Consider the following 18,781-nt stretch of genomic DNA (forward strand, 5'->3'; position numbering starts at 1 on the left):
TAAAACCTCATCTATGAAAGGAGAAGAGTCTTTATTTCAGTTCATAAAGGAATTGGATAAAAGTGAGAGCTTTATGAATTGGTTGAAGAAGTAGCAGGTTTCAAACATGTTAGTCAGAAATAAAAATTTGTGAGGACAAAGACACTGATGTAGAAAATCACTGTCTAGAGTTTGAAGAAAATTGTTCCATAAAATATACAGTGGATATAAGGTAATACAGTGCATGTCCACATCAATATATTATTTAATAAAGCATGTGATTTAAATAGGTATTTAAAATGTACGATTTTGAGTGACTAAATTTATGAATTAAATATAACAAAAATAATAAAGTTAAATTCAGAAAATAAGAAAACTAAAAAGCAGAACCAAAGCATACTAAAAAAGAATTTTCAAGTTAAGAGATACCTCATCTGAAAAAATGTAATAAGACAAATGGTAAACCGTTTCCTAAAGTACGTATCTCTCCTGAAAGAGTCAAAAGACTACCTTCACTCCCATTTTTCTGAGTTAACAAAATAGAGGCATAAAATCAAATTTCTTGAGGACTGTAGTAATGAAGATCTAGGACTGCTGTTATTGCTGTAGAACTGAATTAAGAAGAATTGATGGGCAGTGAAAGAATAAAAACAGATTCAATAAAAGATGGCAGGCGGACAAAAATGGGAAAACATATAATATTTTTAGTCAGACTCATGGCAGAAGCAAGTTCAAAGACTTCAGTTGGTATTGAAGACTATTTTATGAACCCAGTAAATTATAATTGTTGCTGAGGTTTCCAATTCGAAGTTAAATTTAAGTAAGACTCTACTGTACAATGGATGAGAGACTGTGAAGGTATCATAATCATTCAATATCCTCTCTCCTCTCTCTTCCATGTTGACCCAATGTATTGTCACTTATATTTCATGCAAAATACGACAGAAGGTGCTTCCAAGCACCCATATTCTTTTGACTGGCACAAATGTTTCCAGAAAACAGTATCATTCTGTTGTTGTTAGGTGACAAATACTGAGTGTTATGTATCAAGATGAACAAGTAAGCCCTACAAGTCGAGGACTGCTGCTTTCTGCCTTTTCGAAACATGAAGTATTCATTCACCCAAAACAGTTGTGTACATATAACTGTGGAAATCTTCTACCTTTGACTGAAGAAGAAATGTGAGAAAACCCCCAAATAAATGAAATTTTCTTGCAAAGATTGACTCCCACTATCAATAAAATTATCTGGAGCTTTTTGTTCTATTGTGAAAAATCCGCCCCCTCTGTCACAAAACACACCATATATCCCACATTAAATAAACTTTTCTTAAAAGTGGTTCCCCATTGCATCAGCAAATTTACAATGGTAATTTTAGAATAAGTTTTTTATCCAAGCTTCCTCAGGAAAAAAAAAGAAATAGGTATTGTAGGCCAGGCTAGTGTCACATTTTAAAAATAAACTCACTTGTGAATATACAGATTAATCACAATAAATGCTCCTTTAAAAATGTGATACTTCCAACTTACTTGATATAGTAGGGCACTTTGTTTGGCGAGATGGCTCTCTCCCAGGGACCCTGGACAGATGCTGGAAAGGAGGGAGGAAAAAAAGAAAGGCAAGAAGGTCAAATTCATCGCAAACAGGAAAGACAACATTAATCTCCAGAATTACAATTTTACACTGATATTGGTCTGTTTGCTCAGCTGCCCATGAAGACAGGACGGATTAACCTGCTGTTCTGAAATTTCTGTCCTAATCTAAGTGAAATTGAACTCATTCAGGCACAAAGATAAATGCAAAGGAAAAAAAAAAAAAAACCCACAAACCTTTCCACTGCTAAACCTATAGAACAGATAAGAAACTGAATGAGTAGACTGATGGGGTGTCTTGTATGTGTCTCCCTTGAGTGCTTTTTTTTTTTTTTTTTAATAATACTTTCTGTTGCTGGTTCTCAATATTTTTTACTATTTGATTGACTGGATTTTATTATTTCAGTAGCTGAAATATCCCTGTGTGATATATTTACATTCTAAGTTATTGAAGCTAAAGTAATATGCTTATCCCTCTGATATGCTTGTTTTTATCTTTATTGGTTTAAAGAGAATCCAAATTCACTTACCAAATAGATTCTTAATTTGGGGCCTCAAAATGTCAGCTGACCAGTGTGATCTTATTAGAAAAGGTGACCAAAAGAGGGAATGGTTACTGATATCAGAGTGTAATAAGAAGACTTTTGTTATGAGTGATGAATCCTCTAGGTGAAATTTCATTTCACATACTAGGAATTTGTTTTATTATGACTTCACTGTGTATTGGTCAAACGAATGATCTTTGCAGTTTTTTTTTTTTCAGACTTAAGTTGTAGGATTTCTTCCCTAAAGCTGAACCTCTACAAATATATTTTATATACTGTTTGATCTGATTTTTTTTTCTTTCTTTAAGACAAAATAATCTTGTTGAGGAGGCACTATAACGTTTCCTCAACAACATAATCTTCCTCCTGAATATAGTTTTAAGACACTGGAGCTTTAAGAAACACAGACTATTATCAGAAACAGAAATAAAAGCAGCATTCTTATTAACATCTAGCAATTTTATGTGTCTATACTTTTTTCCCTGAATTTTCATTCTGCTAATAATTTGAAGCACAGCTGATGCTGACCATTATTTCCTCTTATGAAAAACTCCCTTTTAAATTAGTCTCACAGTACATTCACTCCGCAGTGTATTGAGATGTAAGAAAACGTCAAAGCTAATATATCCTTGACTACACTGTATAATATGAAAGAACAGCTTCTAATAAAAGTTAACTTCACCTACTGCCAGACAATTTAAGGGTAATGAAACTCCAGCTTCTTTGTTTTATATAGAGTAATAGAGGGATCAAATCACCCAACCTTTAACCAGACATGCTGTTTTGTACCTTGGAAATATGTCATTTAAACAATATAGGAAATGGATTTGTATTTGGCTGCTAATTATGCTTTTTCATTTTGGCAGATGGAAATTTTTAATATGGAGAAAAAAGACATTTAGCTGCTGTTTCGAAGTAGTCCCCGACTTTCAATTTCTCTCTGTCCTTCTTTCTCTGTTCCTTTATTTTCCCTTCCTCCTGCCTTCCCTGCTTCCCTTTCCATCTTTGCCTTTTTCATTCTCTTCCCAACTCTCCTCTTTTCCTTTTTTCTTCTGTAGGATACAGCTCTCCTGTCCAAACAAGTTCACAGAGTAAATAAGATCTGATTTAAAATTATGGGCTAAGGCCAGGCGTGGTGGCTCACACCTGTAATCCCAACACTTTGGGAGGCTGAGGCAGGCAGATCACCTGAGGTCGGGAGTTTGAGACCAGCCTGGCCAACATGACAAAACCCCATCTCTACTAAAAATACAAAAAAAAAAAAAAAAAAAAACGGGCATGGTGGCAGGCGCCTGTAATCTCAGTTACTCAGGAGACTGAAGCAGGAAAATCGCTTGAACCCAGGAGGCAAAGGATGCAGTGAGCTGAGATCGCACCACTGCACTCCAGCCTGGGTGACAAGAGCGAAACTCCATCTGAAGAACAAACAAACAAACAAAACGTGGGCTAGACTTCCTGACCTATCTGGTCAAAGTCTGTTGTTATGGAAATATTAAAAAGCTAGCCCTCTATAGCAGGAAACATGATGGAGAGTCAGAAATTATAGCTCCTGGCTGCTCAGTGTACCTTCTTCTTAAAATGCCAGCATCATAAAAGGAAGAAGAGAACTCCAGAGAGCTCTTGGTCCAGCCCTCACTAGCTGTGAATGCCAAGCCTGTGAATACCTAAAATGAGAAAAGAATGGCTATTCTTTCCTTAAAGGTCTCTATGGGCTGAGGCCTCACAATTTCTCTTATTATACCTTTCCAGGTTTTTTTTTTTTTTTTTTTTTTTTTAAGTCATTCTAGTGGTCCAGAAATTCTTTCTAATTTGGAGGATGCTAGACCATCCTCTGACAGCAGAAGTATCACTATGGATTTCCTACACTATTCTTAGGCGTCTCTCAGAAAGAAGTGTGCTGGAGAGGGCTGCTGGCTGCCTGGCCTGGCTTAGGGGATTTCGGTCTGAAAGAAACAACTGCCAAGCAGCAAGAGACAGAGGAAAATCAGTGTTGCCTGGCTGAGTTAATGGGAAGACCTACGTAGGGTATCTAGAATTGACTTTATATGTTTACATTAAAAGGGGAAAAATTCCAATCAAATGTCAGAGAAGTTATCAGAATATGCTTGAACTAAATAGCTGAAAATATTTTAAAAGAATTTTTAAAATATTATAAATTCTAGATCAAAATGAAATTTCAAGCTTTTGTAACTGCAGTTCTTAAGTGTTCATTTATTTTCCTTTAAAAAGCCTTTGGTCTTACGTGTAGCCATCAAATAGGTCCAATGGTGAGATTCGGTGTATTTTTTTTTTCCTGAAAGATGTTTTTCCCCTTTGATTCACAGTTTATAAATTCACCTAAGCAACTGGTTTGCAGTCATTGTTTGAAACCCTACAATTGTATACTCAAAAATGTCCTTGACATGATAAAAAAAAAAAAAAAAAAAAAGGAAAATAACAACAGCCTCCCTTCATTCCTTCCCTGCTCCATCATAACCACATACACACACACTGGAACTACTTGCTTTAGAAATAACACACAATTGGATGATAGTTCTATGGAATTGGGTTCAGTGCTCCTTCTCAAGAGATTCTTAAGGGTTGTTGGCAATTTCATTTGGGGCTGCCAGATGATTCTGGTCTTCCATCTATTCAAAAGTTGATCAAATATGTGGTAGTGCTCATAAGTGTGCCACAGAATTTTTTCATTTCTTGTAGCAGTACTGACGCCAACAACAGCTGTTTCTTATCTCAGTGTACCAGTGGAAGCTTGTCATTCTTCATAAAGCTAGCCTACGTAATAGACACACACATCTTTTATGCCTGATGTGTCCATTTTTAGTAGCCCATCAAAAGCAAATTCATCGGCAAATAGTTTTTATATGACACCGGGTTGTCCTTTGGTATTTTCTTTTACAGATGTGTCTATAACCACTATGTGTAATTCCAGGGCAGCTTTGTGATTCAGATTCTTGAATGTACAAATCATCCATTATCATACAGCACCAGCATCATGGGGTATTGTCCATTGAATCTAAATAGCGAACTACACATGCATTTATTTATTGCAAAACCAACCTCTGAATTTCCTTTTGTGTTACAGATATAGTATGTTATTAAGAGCAAGAAAGGGTAGCAATTCTACCTTCAAATGCTTTTCCTTCCTTGAGGTGACAGGATTCAATATTGTGCCCAAGGTAGTTTTGAAAATCACAAGCACAGGCCACATTATTTAGGGGAAGTTCTTATTTCAACCATTTGTAAACGCATGATGAACAGAACGTGCCAAGCGATGCACCCTGGTGTTAAGTCATATTTTAATCGGCACGGGGCCTAACCAGAAAATTAAAAAGAATGCTAACGTTATTTTAAGACATGCCAAAAGAGCACTTTCTGGAATTCCAACCCAAACAAATTCATTAATCTCGCTACTTTTCTCATATTTGGTGGATCTGGAGTTCGATAACATAGGTGGGTCAAAAAAGTGGGGGCAGTTTAGATAAATAACCAATATAGCAATCACTGGAGGTAAAATGGAAAACTCACCTCTGTGGTTGAACAAAAGGCATTAGGGAGGATCTACTAGCCACTGGCACTTAGCTCCTCAGAAGTACTCAAATTCTGGTAATGGTCTTATGGATACATTCCATATTGATGCAATGAGCAATGCCTCTGAATCTTTTCCCCACTATCTCTGTACCCCAAACCCTAGGAATCTTTTTAGACATTTTTTTTTCTAGTCGTCTCATCCTTCATAAAAATTTAATACTACAGATGTACTGTATGTCTATTTACGGACTATGTGTATCTGTGCTTCACACATAAAAATAGTAAGTTTTTTTCCTTATCCGGGAAACAGTTTTCACCCCCTTGGGAGCAATATCACACTCATTAAGAATGCTTGATCTAGAGGAAGTGAGGGGGAAGGTGGCAGGAGGAGAAAGGAACAAGGAGTTATTGAAAACAACTCATGTACCTGAAACATGACCTAAACTAGCTCATTTCAAACTCATAACGACCTGTGAGGTAGGTATTGTCATTTTTACTTTGCAGATGTTGAAGTACCACATTAGATCACATGAGATCAAATGAGCTAGTAAGGTCATAAATTAGATCCTAATTTTGGTTGATTACTCAAGATGAAATGAGATGGATGATCCAGGAAATAAAGGAGAAAACAAATACATTGTATTTCTACTATGTGCCTTGCACTGTATGTTATCTGATGTAATTCTCTCAAGCACCCTGTGAGATCATGCTATTCCATTATTACAGATGAAGCAACCGAGGCTCAGAAACGTTCAGTAAACTAATCCAGGTCATGCAGCTAGTAGAGAGGGCAACCAGGATTACAACCAAGTCTGTTTAGTCTTCGAACTTCACTCTATTTTAGCACGTGTGGTACATAACCGATAATAAATATTTTGCCAAAAAGCCAAGTAAATACATAAATCTTAAAAAGGATTATTATAGCATCTAGTCCAAGTTTGCTACATTATGTCTGATATCTACATTTACTCTCTACATCATTTCCACCAAATGATTTTCCAGGAGCTGCTTGAACAACTTTATTGCCATCACATTATGGTGCAGCTTTTTTGAATTTTCCGTAGCTTTAGTGATGATTAGAAACAACTTCCTTTTATTCTGGTCAAAAACTGCCTCCCTGGCATCTGTAATCTCCACCATAGCTCCTGTTTTAAATGTATCAAATAAATTATCTGATCAGTTTCAGAGACGCTAATTTCAAAAGAGCTAAGATGAGGCTTATTTTCACCTGATGAAGACAAAAACAGAGTCCCAGTTCCCAATGAAAAAAAAGGTAACTAACATCATTTAACTCATTATGTAACATTTCGTTACTGAACACCTTGTGTTACCCATTGTGCAAAGTTCTGACACTGTTGTAGTAAGTAAGACAGACACAGTTCCTGCTACTTTGCTCTTAATTTTAGTCTCTGAGGATATCTTTCAATGAGCACATCTGCCATTCCAGCATTAAAATCAATAAAGTGGTATTTACTGAACACACATTATGTGCTCAGCTCCATGCTAGGTATTTGCAGGCAAGGGTGGGTTGGGGAAAGAAGTCCAAACATGTCCCTCACCCTTAAGGGCCTTATTATTCAAATGGGATCAGGTTTCACAAGAACATATATTATAATGGGACTGTATCAGTCAGGGTCCTGGCAGGAAATGGATGGCACAATCAAGTTGGGTAAAGCTGAGGAGACTTCAGTAGATGGGCTGTTCACAAAGGTGTTTGCAGAGAGTAGGGAGATCACAAGGGATAATACTTTTAAAAGGGAGCCATTGAGCATGTGCATAGGGTAAAGAGGATCTTTGGTCATGTGACAGGATCTTTGGTCAAGGGAAGTAGGCAGGGAGGGAGTCAGGGGAATAAGCATTTCAACGTCATTCTCCATTTCCCACCGTCTCCCACCATGGTACTCCAGTGGCTGAGCCCAGCCTGAAGCTAGGAGGGCTGGGGATCCCATTCATGCAGCCCACACAGGTCAACCTCACAAGGCCCAGGGCAAGGCAGGGAAGTGTGGAGAGTGGACGTAGAGGGACAAAGTGTAGACACCTTCTCATGCTGCTGTTATGGCAATAGACTCATAGCTGTCTTCGGGTTCTCCCTAGCTTCTCAGCTAATCCAGTGTAGCACTAATAGATTAATTTCTCCAAAGTACTATTTGGAGCCCATTGTTTTTACTCAAAAACCTTCTATATTTCATAAACTAATTTTAAACCACTCATATATATAAGCTAATAAACTAAATTTAGAATTCCTTCCTTTGGTATTCAAGGCCCTTTACATCCTGACTCCTCCTCACTTTTTTATCCCAGTCCTTCCTTATGTGACCTTAATGGTTTTATTTGTCCTTCCTTTCAGACCCCTGTGCTCAGTGACAGAGACAGGCTGCCTGTATTATACGGAGCCTCCTTCTTCTTTAGTAACAGAATTTCTAACTGTTGGATGCAGCAATGTTCCCAAGGACTATGCATGTCAACTGTGGGTATTTGTGTGAGGCTTCTGGGAAAGTTCTTTAAAGGTGACTGACCAGATGGAGAGGCAGCTTTTGCCCTTTGCCCATTCCTCTTCCTGCCTGGAACACAGATGTGATGATGGGCAGAGCTATAGTAATCAGGAGAATGGAAGCCATCTAGTTGCAGTCCCCCAGAAGTAGATGAGACAAGAAGGTGAGTGGGGCCGGGCTTGGTGGCTCACGCCTGTAATCCCAGCACTTTGGGAGGCAGAGGTGGGTGGATCACTTGAGGTCAGGAATTCAAAACCAGCCTGGCCAACATGGCAAAAACCCGTCTCTACTAAAAATACAAAAATTAGCTGGGCACGGTGGTGCGTGCCTGTAGTCCCAGCTACTTGGGAGGCTGAGGCTGGAGAATCGCTTAAACCTGGCAGGCCGAGGTTGCAGTGAGCCAAGATTGCGCCATTGCACTCCAGCCTGGATGACAGAGCGAGACTCGTCTCGAAAAAAAAAAAGAGAAGGTGAGTGTAAGTAGTTTCGGTGGCAATTCAAGAAAGCACTGGTAGAGGAGTTGGGAAGTAAGGCAGAAAGGTAAGAAAGCTGATAAAGGACGCATTGCTGCTGGGGTCACCTGGGGCTCGGAGCAGCTGGGCACTTCAGTGCAGAGCACACTTTAAAGTTATCTCACTCAAGGGATGAGGGAACTGGGTTATTTATCTACTATTGCTTGAGGGCTGCTCCTGGAGTATGGAGGGGGTAGTCATTAAATCCCTGGCATTTCTGGTCTGCTCCTTGTGCCGATGAGCAGGCCCCAGTGGCCAGCAAAGGCCTAAAGTCAGAGTTGCAGGTGTTTGTAGATGGAAGTCTAGGCTTGGTGTTCGTGGGCATGGTGAATGCCAGAGGGCATATGGGCAGGGCTCTGACAACTTATGCTATAGAAGCCATACACTAAGAGAGTGGTTGAGAAGAAAGATATGATAAGTTTGATTTCCTGATGAAAATGAGTCACCATTCCAGCTTATCTAGGATTTTCTATACAAGAAACATTAAACCCCTCCCTTGTTTAAGCCATTGTTTAATTAGGTGCAGCCAAGCCTGCTTCTAATCGAAATATCCCAATCCCACTTTCACTAGCAAACCATATGACTAATCACAAGATTCTTGGTTCAGCTTGGACACCATCCCTTACATCATACCTTTCATTCTTCCTGTCGCTAGGCTGGAGTGCAGTGGTGCAATCTCGGCTCACTGCAACCTCCGCCTCCCAGGTTCAAGTGATTCCCCTGCCTCAGCCTCCTGAGAAGCTGGGACTACAGGTGCATGCCACCACACCCAGCTAAGTTTTATATTTTCAGTAGAGATGGGGTTTCACCATGTTGGCCAGGATGGTCTTGATCTCTTGACCTAGTGATCCACCTGCCTCGGCCTCCCAAAGTACTGGGATTACAGGCGTGAGCCACAGTGCCTGGCCCTTCTTTAATTTTTAAAAATTTTTTCTTTAATTTTCAATAATATTTCTTTTTCTTTTTGACTACAAAAACAATATCATGGTTGTAGAAAATCACTCAGAAGAAAATTCAAATTCCCTGTAACCCTCTGTATTCCCACCAATCAGCTATAACTTGTTAACGTTTTCATATACGTTACTTCACATACACACATATTTACTTTGTGGGATTCAGATCATATTGTAGACAAAGGTTTTTACACTGCCTTTTTTTCTCTCAAAATATATTATGGGAAATATAATGTGAACAATTTTTCTACATGCTCATATATTCTTCTGTAATTGACTTGTTAATTAAAAATGTATATATGGTAAAAAGCACTTTTGTGTATATAGTTCTGATTTTTAACACATGTACAGATTCATGTGATGACCACCACAATCAGGAGACAAAACAGTTCCCTTACCCCCAAAATTTCCTCATGGTATCCTTTTGTAGTCAACTCCTCCTCCAGCCCCAACACCTGTCAACTACTGACGTGTTCTCTGCTCATATAGTTTTGTCTTTTCCAGAATGTCATATAAATACAGTATGTAACCTTCTGAGACTGGTTTATTTCACTCAGCATAATGCATAATCCATATTGCTGTATCAATAATTTGTTTCTTTTCATTGCTAAGTAGTATGCCATTATATGGGTGTACTACAGCTTATTTATCCATTCAACTGTTTAAGGACATTTAGGCTGCTTTTAGCATTTGGCAATCATGAATAAAGCTGGTATCGACATTTGTGTACAGGTGTTTGCATCAGCGTAAGTTTTCATTTCTCTAAGGTGAATGCTTAAGAGTGGGCTTGTTGGGTTACAACAGATTTTTCATTGCTAAAAAATTCCCACTTATGGATCTACCATGATTTATTGAAGAAATTCCCTCTTTGGGAACATATAAGTTGTTTCCAGTTTTTCACTGTTATAAGTAAGGCCACAGTGAACATCTTTGTAGATAAATCTTTGCACATATTTTAGTTAATTTTTTAAAGCAAAATTCCTAGAAGTATATTTACTTGATTAAAGGCTATGAACGTTTTAAAAACATTTTACATAAATTACCTTATGGCATCAGAAGCCTCTCTTTATTGATATAAGTGTAAAGGGAAAAATCAATTTTCTGCAGGTCAATAGCATTTAGTTGGCAAAATTCTCAAGGCAAGTTAGATATACTGCTTGATACAGTAGATTATTTGGGAACATTCCTCTCCCACTCTCCTCTTCCCCTGATAGACTGTAAAACTCAGAGTTTAGAAAGGCACTCAGGATGTCGGCTTTCTATTTCAAAGCCCAATCCAGCATCTTGAGAGGCAGCTGGATAAAGCAGAAAAATGTCAGAGTACAGATTCAGAAGAACTAGTTTTGAGTCCTGACTCCCCTATCACTTCATGATCTTAAACTAGTCTTTTTTCCTGCCTAAGCCTTATTTTCCTTATATTCCAAATGGGAACAATGATATCTCCCTCACCAAAATGTTGTTGAGATAAAATGAGAAAATTAATATGAAATTGCTTTGCAAAATGTTAATCACCACACGAATAATGTTTGTAATCACATAGCTATGATGTGTTGTCTGAATGATGGTAATTGTGGAATCAATTCTTTCTCTCTCACCTGGGCAGCATTTATCTTTAGCCTTGAATTCACTCCTAACTACGGTTAATGTGGCACATATAGTATAAAGTATGGCAGAGAGAAATGCCTTTGAATACTATCTAACTGCCTGGGCTTACGGCACTTCTTTCTACATCTCTGTCTTCCTAGATCAATGGCATCTATACAACAGATCTTTCATTCTTAGCTAGACCATTCATCCACCATTCATCAGCATGAAGGATAAACAGATTAGTTTATATTTTATGCAGTGAAAAACAGAGGCCCATAGACTGATTAGCATTTGGCAATCATGAGTAAAGCTGGTATCAACATTTGTGTACAGGTGTTTGCATCAGCATAAGTTTGGTTCTTTTCACTGAAATGCAAGTCAAAGGACAATACCATAAGGACTAGAATCATAGCAGATGCTATGAGAACGGCTGGACTCTTTAAGGAAGGAAGATTGTACAAAGAGAACTGTATGTATACACCACATTTTCATACAATGGAATATTGTTCAGCGTTAAAAAAACAAGGTTCCTACCATTGGTGACAACGTGGATGGGCCTTGCAGACATGCTCAGTGAAATAAGTCAGTCATAGAAGGATAAATGCTGTCTGACTCCACTTATATGAAGTATCTGAAATAGTCAACCTTACAGAAGCAGTAAATAGAAAAGTGGTTGCCAGAAGATGGGGCAGGGGAAATGAGAACTTGTTATTCAATGGGTATAAAGTTTCACTTATGCAAGATGAGTAAGTTCTAGAGATCTGCTGTACAACATAGTGTCTATAGTTAACAATACTGAGTTGTGCACTTAAAACTTAAGGGGATTAGGAGGGTCCATCTCAGCTGGGCGCGGTGGCTCACCCCTGTAATCCCAGCACTTTGGGAGGCCAAGGTGGGTGGATCACGAGGTCAAGAGATTGAGACTATCCTGGCTGACATGGTGAAACCCCGTCCCTACTAAAAATACAAAAATTAGCTGGGTGTGGTGGTGCGCACCTATAGTCCCAGCTATTCGGGAGGCTGAGGCAGGAGAATCGCTTGAACCTGGGACATGCAGGTTGCAGTGAGCCGAGATTGTGCCACTGCACTCCAGCCTGGCGACAGAGCAAGACTCCGTCTCAAAAAAAAAAGAGGGTCCATCTCATGTTGTGTTCTTGCCATGCACAGATACACACAAAAGCAAAGGGACACAAAACTTTTGTAGGTAATGGATATGTTAATTATCTTTAGTTTGATTGTGGCAATAGTATCTTGGGTGTATATGTATGTCCAAACTTACCAAATTACATATATTAAATATGCATGTTTTTGCATATCAATTATACCCCAAGAAAGCTATAAAAGTACAAAAAAAAAAAAAAAAGATGGGTCCAGTGGAGGAAAACAAGAGGGAATGTACCCTGGCAAATGCCCCTAATGGTGGTGGCAATGGAATTGCTGTCAAAGAAAAATAATACAGAAACTAGAATAAAGTGGGATGAAACACAAGAATAGCCTAGCTGGTGAGGTATAAACAATTCTTGAGCCTGATGGACTAAGGGTGTAGAAGAGGAAGATGTATTTGATCCCATGATCACTGGTGACCTTAAAAGAGCAATTTCACACTAGTGATCACAGAGGCTGAAGGAGGGAGTAGATAGAGGGCAAGCAAGCATTTGAGAAGTTGTGTATACAAAGAGGAAAATGTAAATGGAAAGGGGTAACATCCAATTGTTGTCATCCCTCTCTGGTGCTCTGTAACTCAGCCTATTCAGTTCACTTCATTACTGAATTTGCTTAGGGTTTCTTTATAATGTTAAATTATATGCAAAATGTATTTCTACCTTTTTCATTTCCTAAAGTCATAATCAAGATTATAATACAGTATTTAAGCTTTCATGTAGTTATTAGTGTTGAATATATATATGTATGTGTAATTTTTCCCATTCCAATTTTTTTCTGTATGATTTCTATTTTCTTTTGATGTGATGCATACAGTTCCTGTAGCAAGAGTAAGTTTTCTGTCATTTAAATGAAAGGCCAAGTTAAATTTAACACTTTTCAAAACATTAAATTAAAATAAGGATAGCGCTTTATATGTCTATATTGTATATCAAAAGTAAAGATTCAATGAAAACTTTAAGATCACTTACTAAACTTTCAAAGATGGGCAGATTTTCCATAAAGATTTCAACAGCAGAGACAGATGGGCTACATTCCAGAGAGGAAGGTCACAAGAGTGATGAATGAGACCTCGAATGTCTGCCATAGCTGTGAAAATCTTTATGGCTAACTAAAATTCCTCACGAATAACAACCTGTAAATATTATATGAGCTGTCAGACAGACAACGCTGAGCTCTGAGACCATTGCACATGGTGAACAGAATACCACACCATGGGATTTGTCAGTAGATTGCCAAGTCATTTAGAGTATCAGGCGCACATTTGATCTGGGAAGTCAAGAGTTCATACTAAAATTCTCGGCAAGTTGACTGAGTTGCAGAGATAAAACTATACCTAATATCCAGTGCTGCTGGCTGCACAGTCCCACAAAATCTAATAGCCAAAGTTGGGTGGCATTACTCACGGAAAAAAAAAAAAAAAGCTCATTCAAACCGACTTAAAGAAAACTTCAAAAACCTCATGATGATTATTAGAAGAGTAAGAAAGCAATCAAACCTCCTAAGGTTAGATATAGGAAGATAGGTACCTACATAAATAGAGCCAAGAATAATTTATGCTCAAGGAATTTTTGAGTAAATTCGAACATAATTGGCTGACTGCATTACCAGAGAACTTTCCTCCAGGTAATGGTGGTTACAGTCTTTGGGCCACCTGTTCGTAAGTCAGGTTACGAACAAGGCAATGCAGTATCGCCAGGTGCCTTTACTGTCTCTACAGATGTGCTTTTAAAAGACGGCAGGCAGTCAACACCATTTGCTGAACGCTCTCTGTGTGAGAGGTATTGTATTAGGCACCAGGGAAATTTCAAGGAAAGTAAAATTTGAAACCTGAGACAGTAGGGAGCAACTCAGATATTAAAAACCAAATGACTATAAATGGGATGTACATCCATTAGAAAGCAAGAAGACTGAGAAAGAACTAAAGCTGGGACAGCAATTAAAGCAAAAAGAGTATAGGAGAGATTGAATTTGGGGCCCATTTTTCACCCAGTTGTGAAAGAATTAAACATGCATACCTTAGCCATGGCCTCACAGTGAGCACAGTAGGCTTCCTGGTTCCTTGACCTTGGCTTGACCACGTGACTTGCTTTAACAGACATGATGTGAACAGAGGCTTGTTGCACTGGCAATCTGCCATGAGAACATGCCCCAGGTTGCTTCTGATCCTTTAGTCTGTGCTCACAACCCAACATATTTAGAGACCATCTAAACTGAACTCACAACCTAGAGGCAAACCCAGGCATTCTACAGTATGAAGTAGAGCTTTCCAGTCAAGCTTCACCCAGATCACCTGAACTACAGTTGACCTGTAGACCCATAAGCATGAGAATAGAAGCTTTGTACTCTTGTATGGTAGTTATATTGTGGCATTACTGTGGATACAGCTGACAGAGAGAGGAGTAGAGAGAGAAGGGGAGAGGGGAAACAGCATAAAGATTAAAGAATAGAAAATTTCCTCCAGCCAAAGTCTCTCCCATTTGTTACTAGCGTCTGCCTCTACTAACATCCAAAGATTAATGGGGATTATCATCCTCTTTGGTCTGTGCAGTTGAGACTTGTGGGTTGCTATTCACTGGTGTCTGGAACCCCTTTTCTAAGGCTGATAATCCATAATAGTCAGAAATAGTCCTTAAAGAGTCAGAAAATGGCTAGAAAAAGAGGAAGAGAGATTATTTTAAACTAAATTTTACAAGTATGGGCCGGGCACGGTGGCTCACGCCTGTAATCCCAGCACTTTGGGAGGCCGAGGCGGGTGGATCATGAGGTCAGGAGATCGAGATCATCCTGGCTAACACGGTGAAACCCCGTCTCTACTAAAAACACAAAAATTAGCCAGGCGTGGTGGCGGGCGCCTGTAGTCCCAGCTACTTGGGAGGCTGAGGCAGGAGAATGGCATGAACCCGGGAGGCGGAGCTTGCAGTGAGCTGAGATTGTGCCACTGCACTCCAGCCTGGGCAACAGAGCCAGACTCCATCTCAAAAATAAAACAAAATAAAATAAAATAGTTACAAGTATGAACTTGAATATGTTAGTAAATTGTTCTAGCCTCAGTTTTCTCTTCTGTGAAATGGAGACAATAATAGTCCTTATTTTACGAGGTTGGTGTGAGGATTAAATAGCTTAATGCATGCAAAATGCTTCCTCTGTGTTAAGAGCACAGAGCGCTTGATACTTTTTAAAAATTCCAACTCCTACACTTATTATTTTCATGATTAATGTAGCTAGTTATCAGGATATTTATCTCATTCACTAACTTACTGCTAGTGTGAGGAATCCCAGGGTAACCAGGAAAATGACAGGAGACTCTCTATGGTTCTAGAGTTAAACTGACTGTTAACCACCAAAGCATGGGACCAGGGAACTAGTTAAAGAAATAATCTCCCTTCCTCTTTTTCTAGCCATTTTCTGACTCTTTAAAAAATGTTATGCCATTCTCAGAGTAATAAAACATGAATGGAGACAAACCTTCCTCTTGGCATTCTGATGCTGATGTTTACCATGAAAATCAACTGTGTTTTATCATTATATACTATATTAGTATTACTTCAGAATTCAAAACAAATAGCTAAATATTTTTAGAAATAAATAAAACATTCTTGCTTTAATTTCAATTGTTGGTTCTGATTTTTAAACTAAATTTTACAATACCAAACTTACTATTTTTTTCCTATTTAAATTGGTGTGGGTGATTCATGTTAATGGAATTCTCTGACCTGAAGTTATGTTATGTGCTGTCCTGTTTAAGACATAAGCCTTGTTGCCTTTTTTTTTTTTTTTTTTTTTTTTCCTGAAGATAACAAGGTTATCATGAGCTTTTGTGTTGGGTTCCAGGAATAACTGAAGATGCAGTTTAAAACTTTGTCTCTTCCTCTAATAGATGTATCTGCTCCAGACCTCCCGGTCCAAGTCTTTTGAATTACTTTCTTTCCCTTGATAGCTGGTCTAGGTCAAATTCTATAACGTGAACTCCTTCACTTTTCACCTCTGGAGAATAAATCCCTTCTGTCCCTAACTCACACCATAAATGAGCTCATTTCATTCCATTCCTCTTTGAATTTTTTTTTCACAGTCATTTCCTGCTCAGACTTTGTCTTTCCACATCAAATTGCCCTCATGCTGACTAATCCTTCAATTATTCTCTCTCTTGTCTACCTATTTCTATCTCATTAAAACATTAGCGCTCTCTAAAACCTGTATTTATATTCATTATACATACATAAGAAATCACTTTTCTGAACAGAAGGGCTATAAGGAGACTACACATGAAACTGGAAAGGGAGATATTCATCTTTTTTTTTTTTTTTTTTTTTTTTTGAATACAGAGTCTTGCTCTGTCACCCAGGCTGGAGTGCAATGGCTCAATCTCGGCTCACTGCAATGTCCGCCTTCTGGGTTCAAGTGATTCTCCCGCCTCAGCCTCCCAAGTAGCTAGGATTACAGGTGCCTGTCACCATGCCCAGCTAATTTTTGTGTTTTTTAGTAAAGATGGGGTTTCACCATGTTGGCCAGGCTGGTCTTGAACTCCTGACCTCAGGTGATCCACCCGCCTCAGCCTCCCAAAGTTCTGGGATTACAGGCGTGAGCCACCACGCCCGGCCCAAGATATTCATCTTATCAGAATGGCTAAGTAGAAGGAAGAAACTGATTTTTCATCACTGAATGCATCTTTTGACGCTTCCTAAGTGAGATCAGGGACCAAGCAATTATAAACATTCTTTGCTAAGTTCCTATCAAAAGGAATACCCTCTACTTTGGCTTTGCATGTAGCCTCAGGGACAATACGCATTAATACTCACCAAGATAGAACATCTCCGTTCCCTCACTGTGAAATGGATTCCTCATTCCATTCTACTCCTATAGCACCCACTATTTACTACCACTGGAGGAAGTCATTTTTTATAGGTCTGTCTTTTGTGATTAGTATTTATATGTCCCAAGGTGATAATTCTCTTTTTTTATCTTCATATTTCAGGGGACTAGTGTTTGTTAATAAATATAGGAATGAATGAAAGAATACTACAGGCACAGTAAGTAACAATGCTACAGGCACCATGTCACTTCTTAGCTCAGAATTGTATGACTTCCCTTCTCACAAAGCATATATGCCAAAGGCTTTTAACGATAGCCAACCATAGTTGATAAGATCCTTCCTTGTCTGCCCCTTGATCACTCACTGACCTCCTATCATTCACCATCTTTCTTCCTTGGCTTCCCACATACTGGCTTCCTTGCTATCAATGTTTCTCAAACCCTCTAAGCATGCTCCATCTTGGATCCTTTACTTTTACTGTTTCCTCCACCTGGAACACTTTGTCCCCCAATATCTGACTGGTGTACTTCCTCACATCTCTACTGAAATGTCACCATTCCTGACCACTCCACTAAAAGGGTCCCCTTCTCCCATCCTCTAGCCCCTTTAGCCTGCTTTATTCTTTTTTAAAAAAATCAAACTTACCATGACCTGATTGTCCATCTTCTCTTGTTAAAATTTAAGCTCCACAATAAATCAACTTTGTGTTATTTAGTGCTGTTTCCCCAGTTCCCAGATCAGAGTTTGATTTATATTGGTCATTCAATAGACATTTGTTGAGTAACAAAGTGAATCAATTCTTAACTGACTGAAAATAAAGTGAAGTTCCTTAACACTTTCTGGACATTAGACTAAGCACTAGGCTAAGTTCTTTCATTTTATTAGACTGGGAACAATCTTTTAAGTGCCCAGTTATTCATTCAGTCGAGGCATATCCTGCATCTAATATGCAAGATGTTATGTTATATGGAAAATTATTTTTAATAAAAAAGTAATGCATGCCCTATGCCCTTAAAGTGCTCACACTCCAACATATTTCCTTTCAAGATCTATGTTACTGACCATCTTACGTTCTAACTCTTGCCTGTCATGGGCATGTATGCTGCTGAGCTTAAGGTTTAAGGTAAGAGATTGATGTAATTTTATGCTGTCCCCAAAGTCCTTACCTATTAATGGAGATCATGAGGTTGGACACCTTAAATAATAATAATCACTACTTACCCTGGACAAAATAACCCCATTATGAAAGCAAGAGTAAATCAAATTACCCAGTGACTGTAATGGGCCTATTACAATACCTTTTTCTCAGATGCTTCTAAATGCCTGTCAATTTCATTGCCCCCTCACAGATTGGCTTCCTCCAGGAAGCCAACTCTAAGGCAATGATTAGAGAGCAGGATATTGAGTAAAGTGTGCTCTTGGGGTAGACTACTGTGGAAGGGAAGTGAAAGAAACAGGAATGGAAATAGGGAGAAATCAAGCTTGAATGCAGACCCACTGACAGTCTCATTCAACCCCATGGAAGCTCTTGAGCTAGAATGTTAATGTTCTCCTGAGGTGGGCCAAAATGGTCAGGTCATTATTCTCCTACACTGATCAGGAAGAGCTGCCTACATAAG

At 38.7% G+C, this 18,781-nt stretch overlaps 1 protein-coding gene across 11 annotated transcripts in view; it reads right to left on the reverse strand.

Annotated features, from left to right (window-relative positions):
- Positions 1-18,781, reverse strand: part of DMD (dystrophin) — a 2,157,177-nt gene that overhangs the window by 212,861 nt on the left and 1,925,535 nt on the right. For all 11 annotated transcript variants that reach the window (XM_077988314.1, XM_077988313.1, XM_028842274.2 and 8 more), the window contains one exon: positions 1,509-1,569. In XM_077988314.1, the coding sequence (XP_077844440.1) occupies positions 1,509-1,569 (61 nt within the window). The remainder of the gene's footprint in view (positions 1-1,508; positions 1,570-18,781) is intronic.

The sequence above is a fragment of the Macaca mulatta genome, chromosome X (assembly GCF_049350105.2).
Source record: "Macaca mulatta isolate MMU2019108-1 chromosome X, T2T-MMU8v2.0, whole genome shotgun sequence".
NCBI lineage: Eukaryota > Metazoa > Chordata > Mammalia > Primates > Cercopithecidae > Macaca > Macaca mulatta.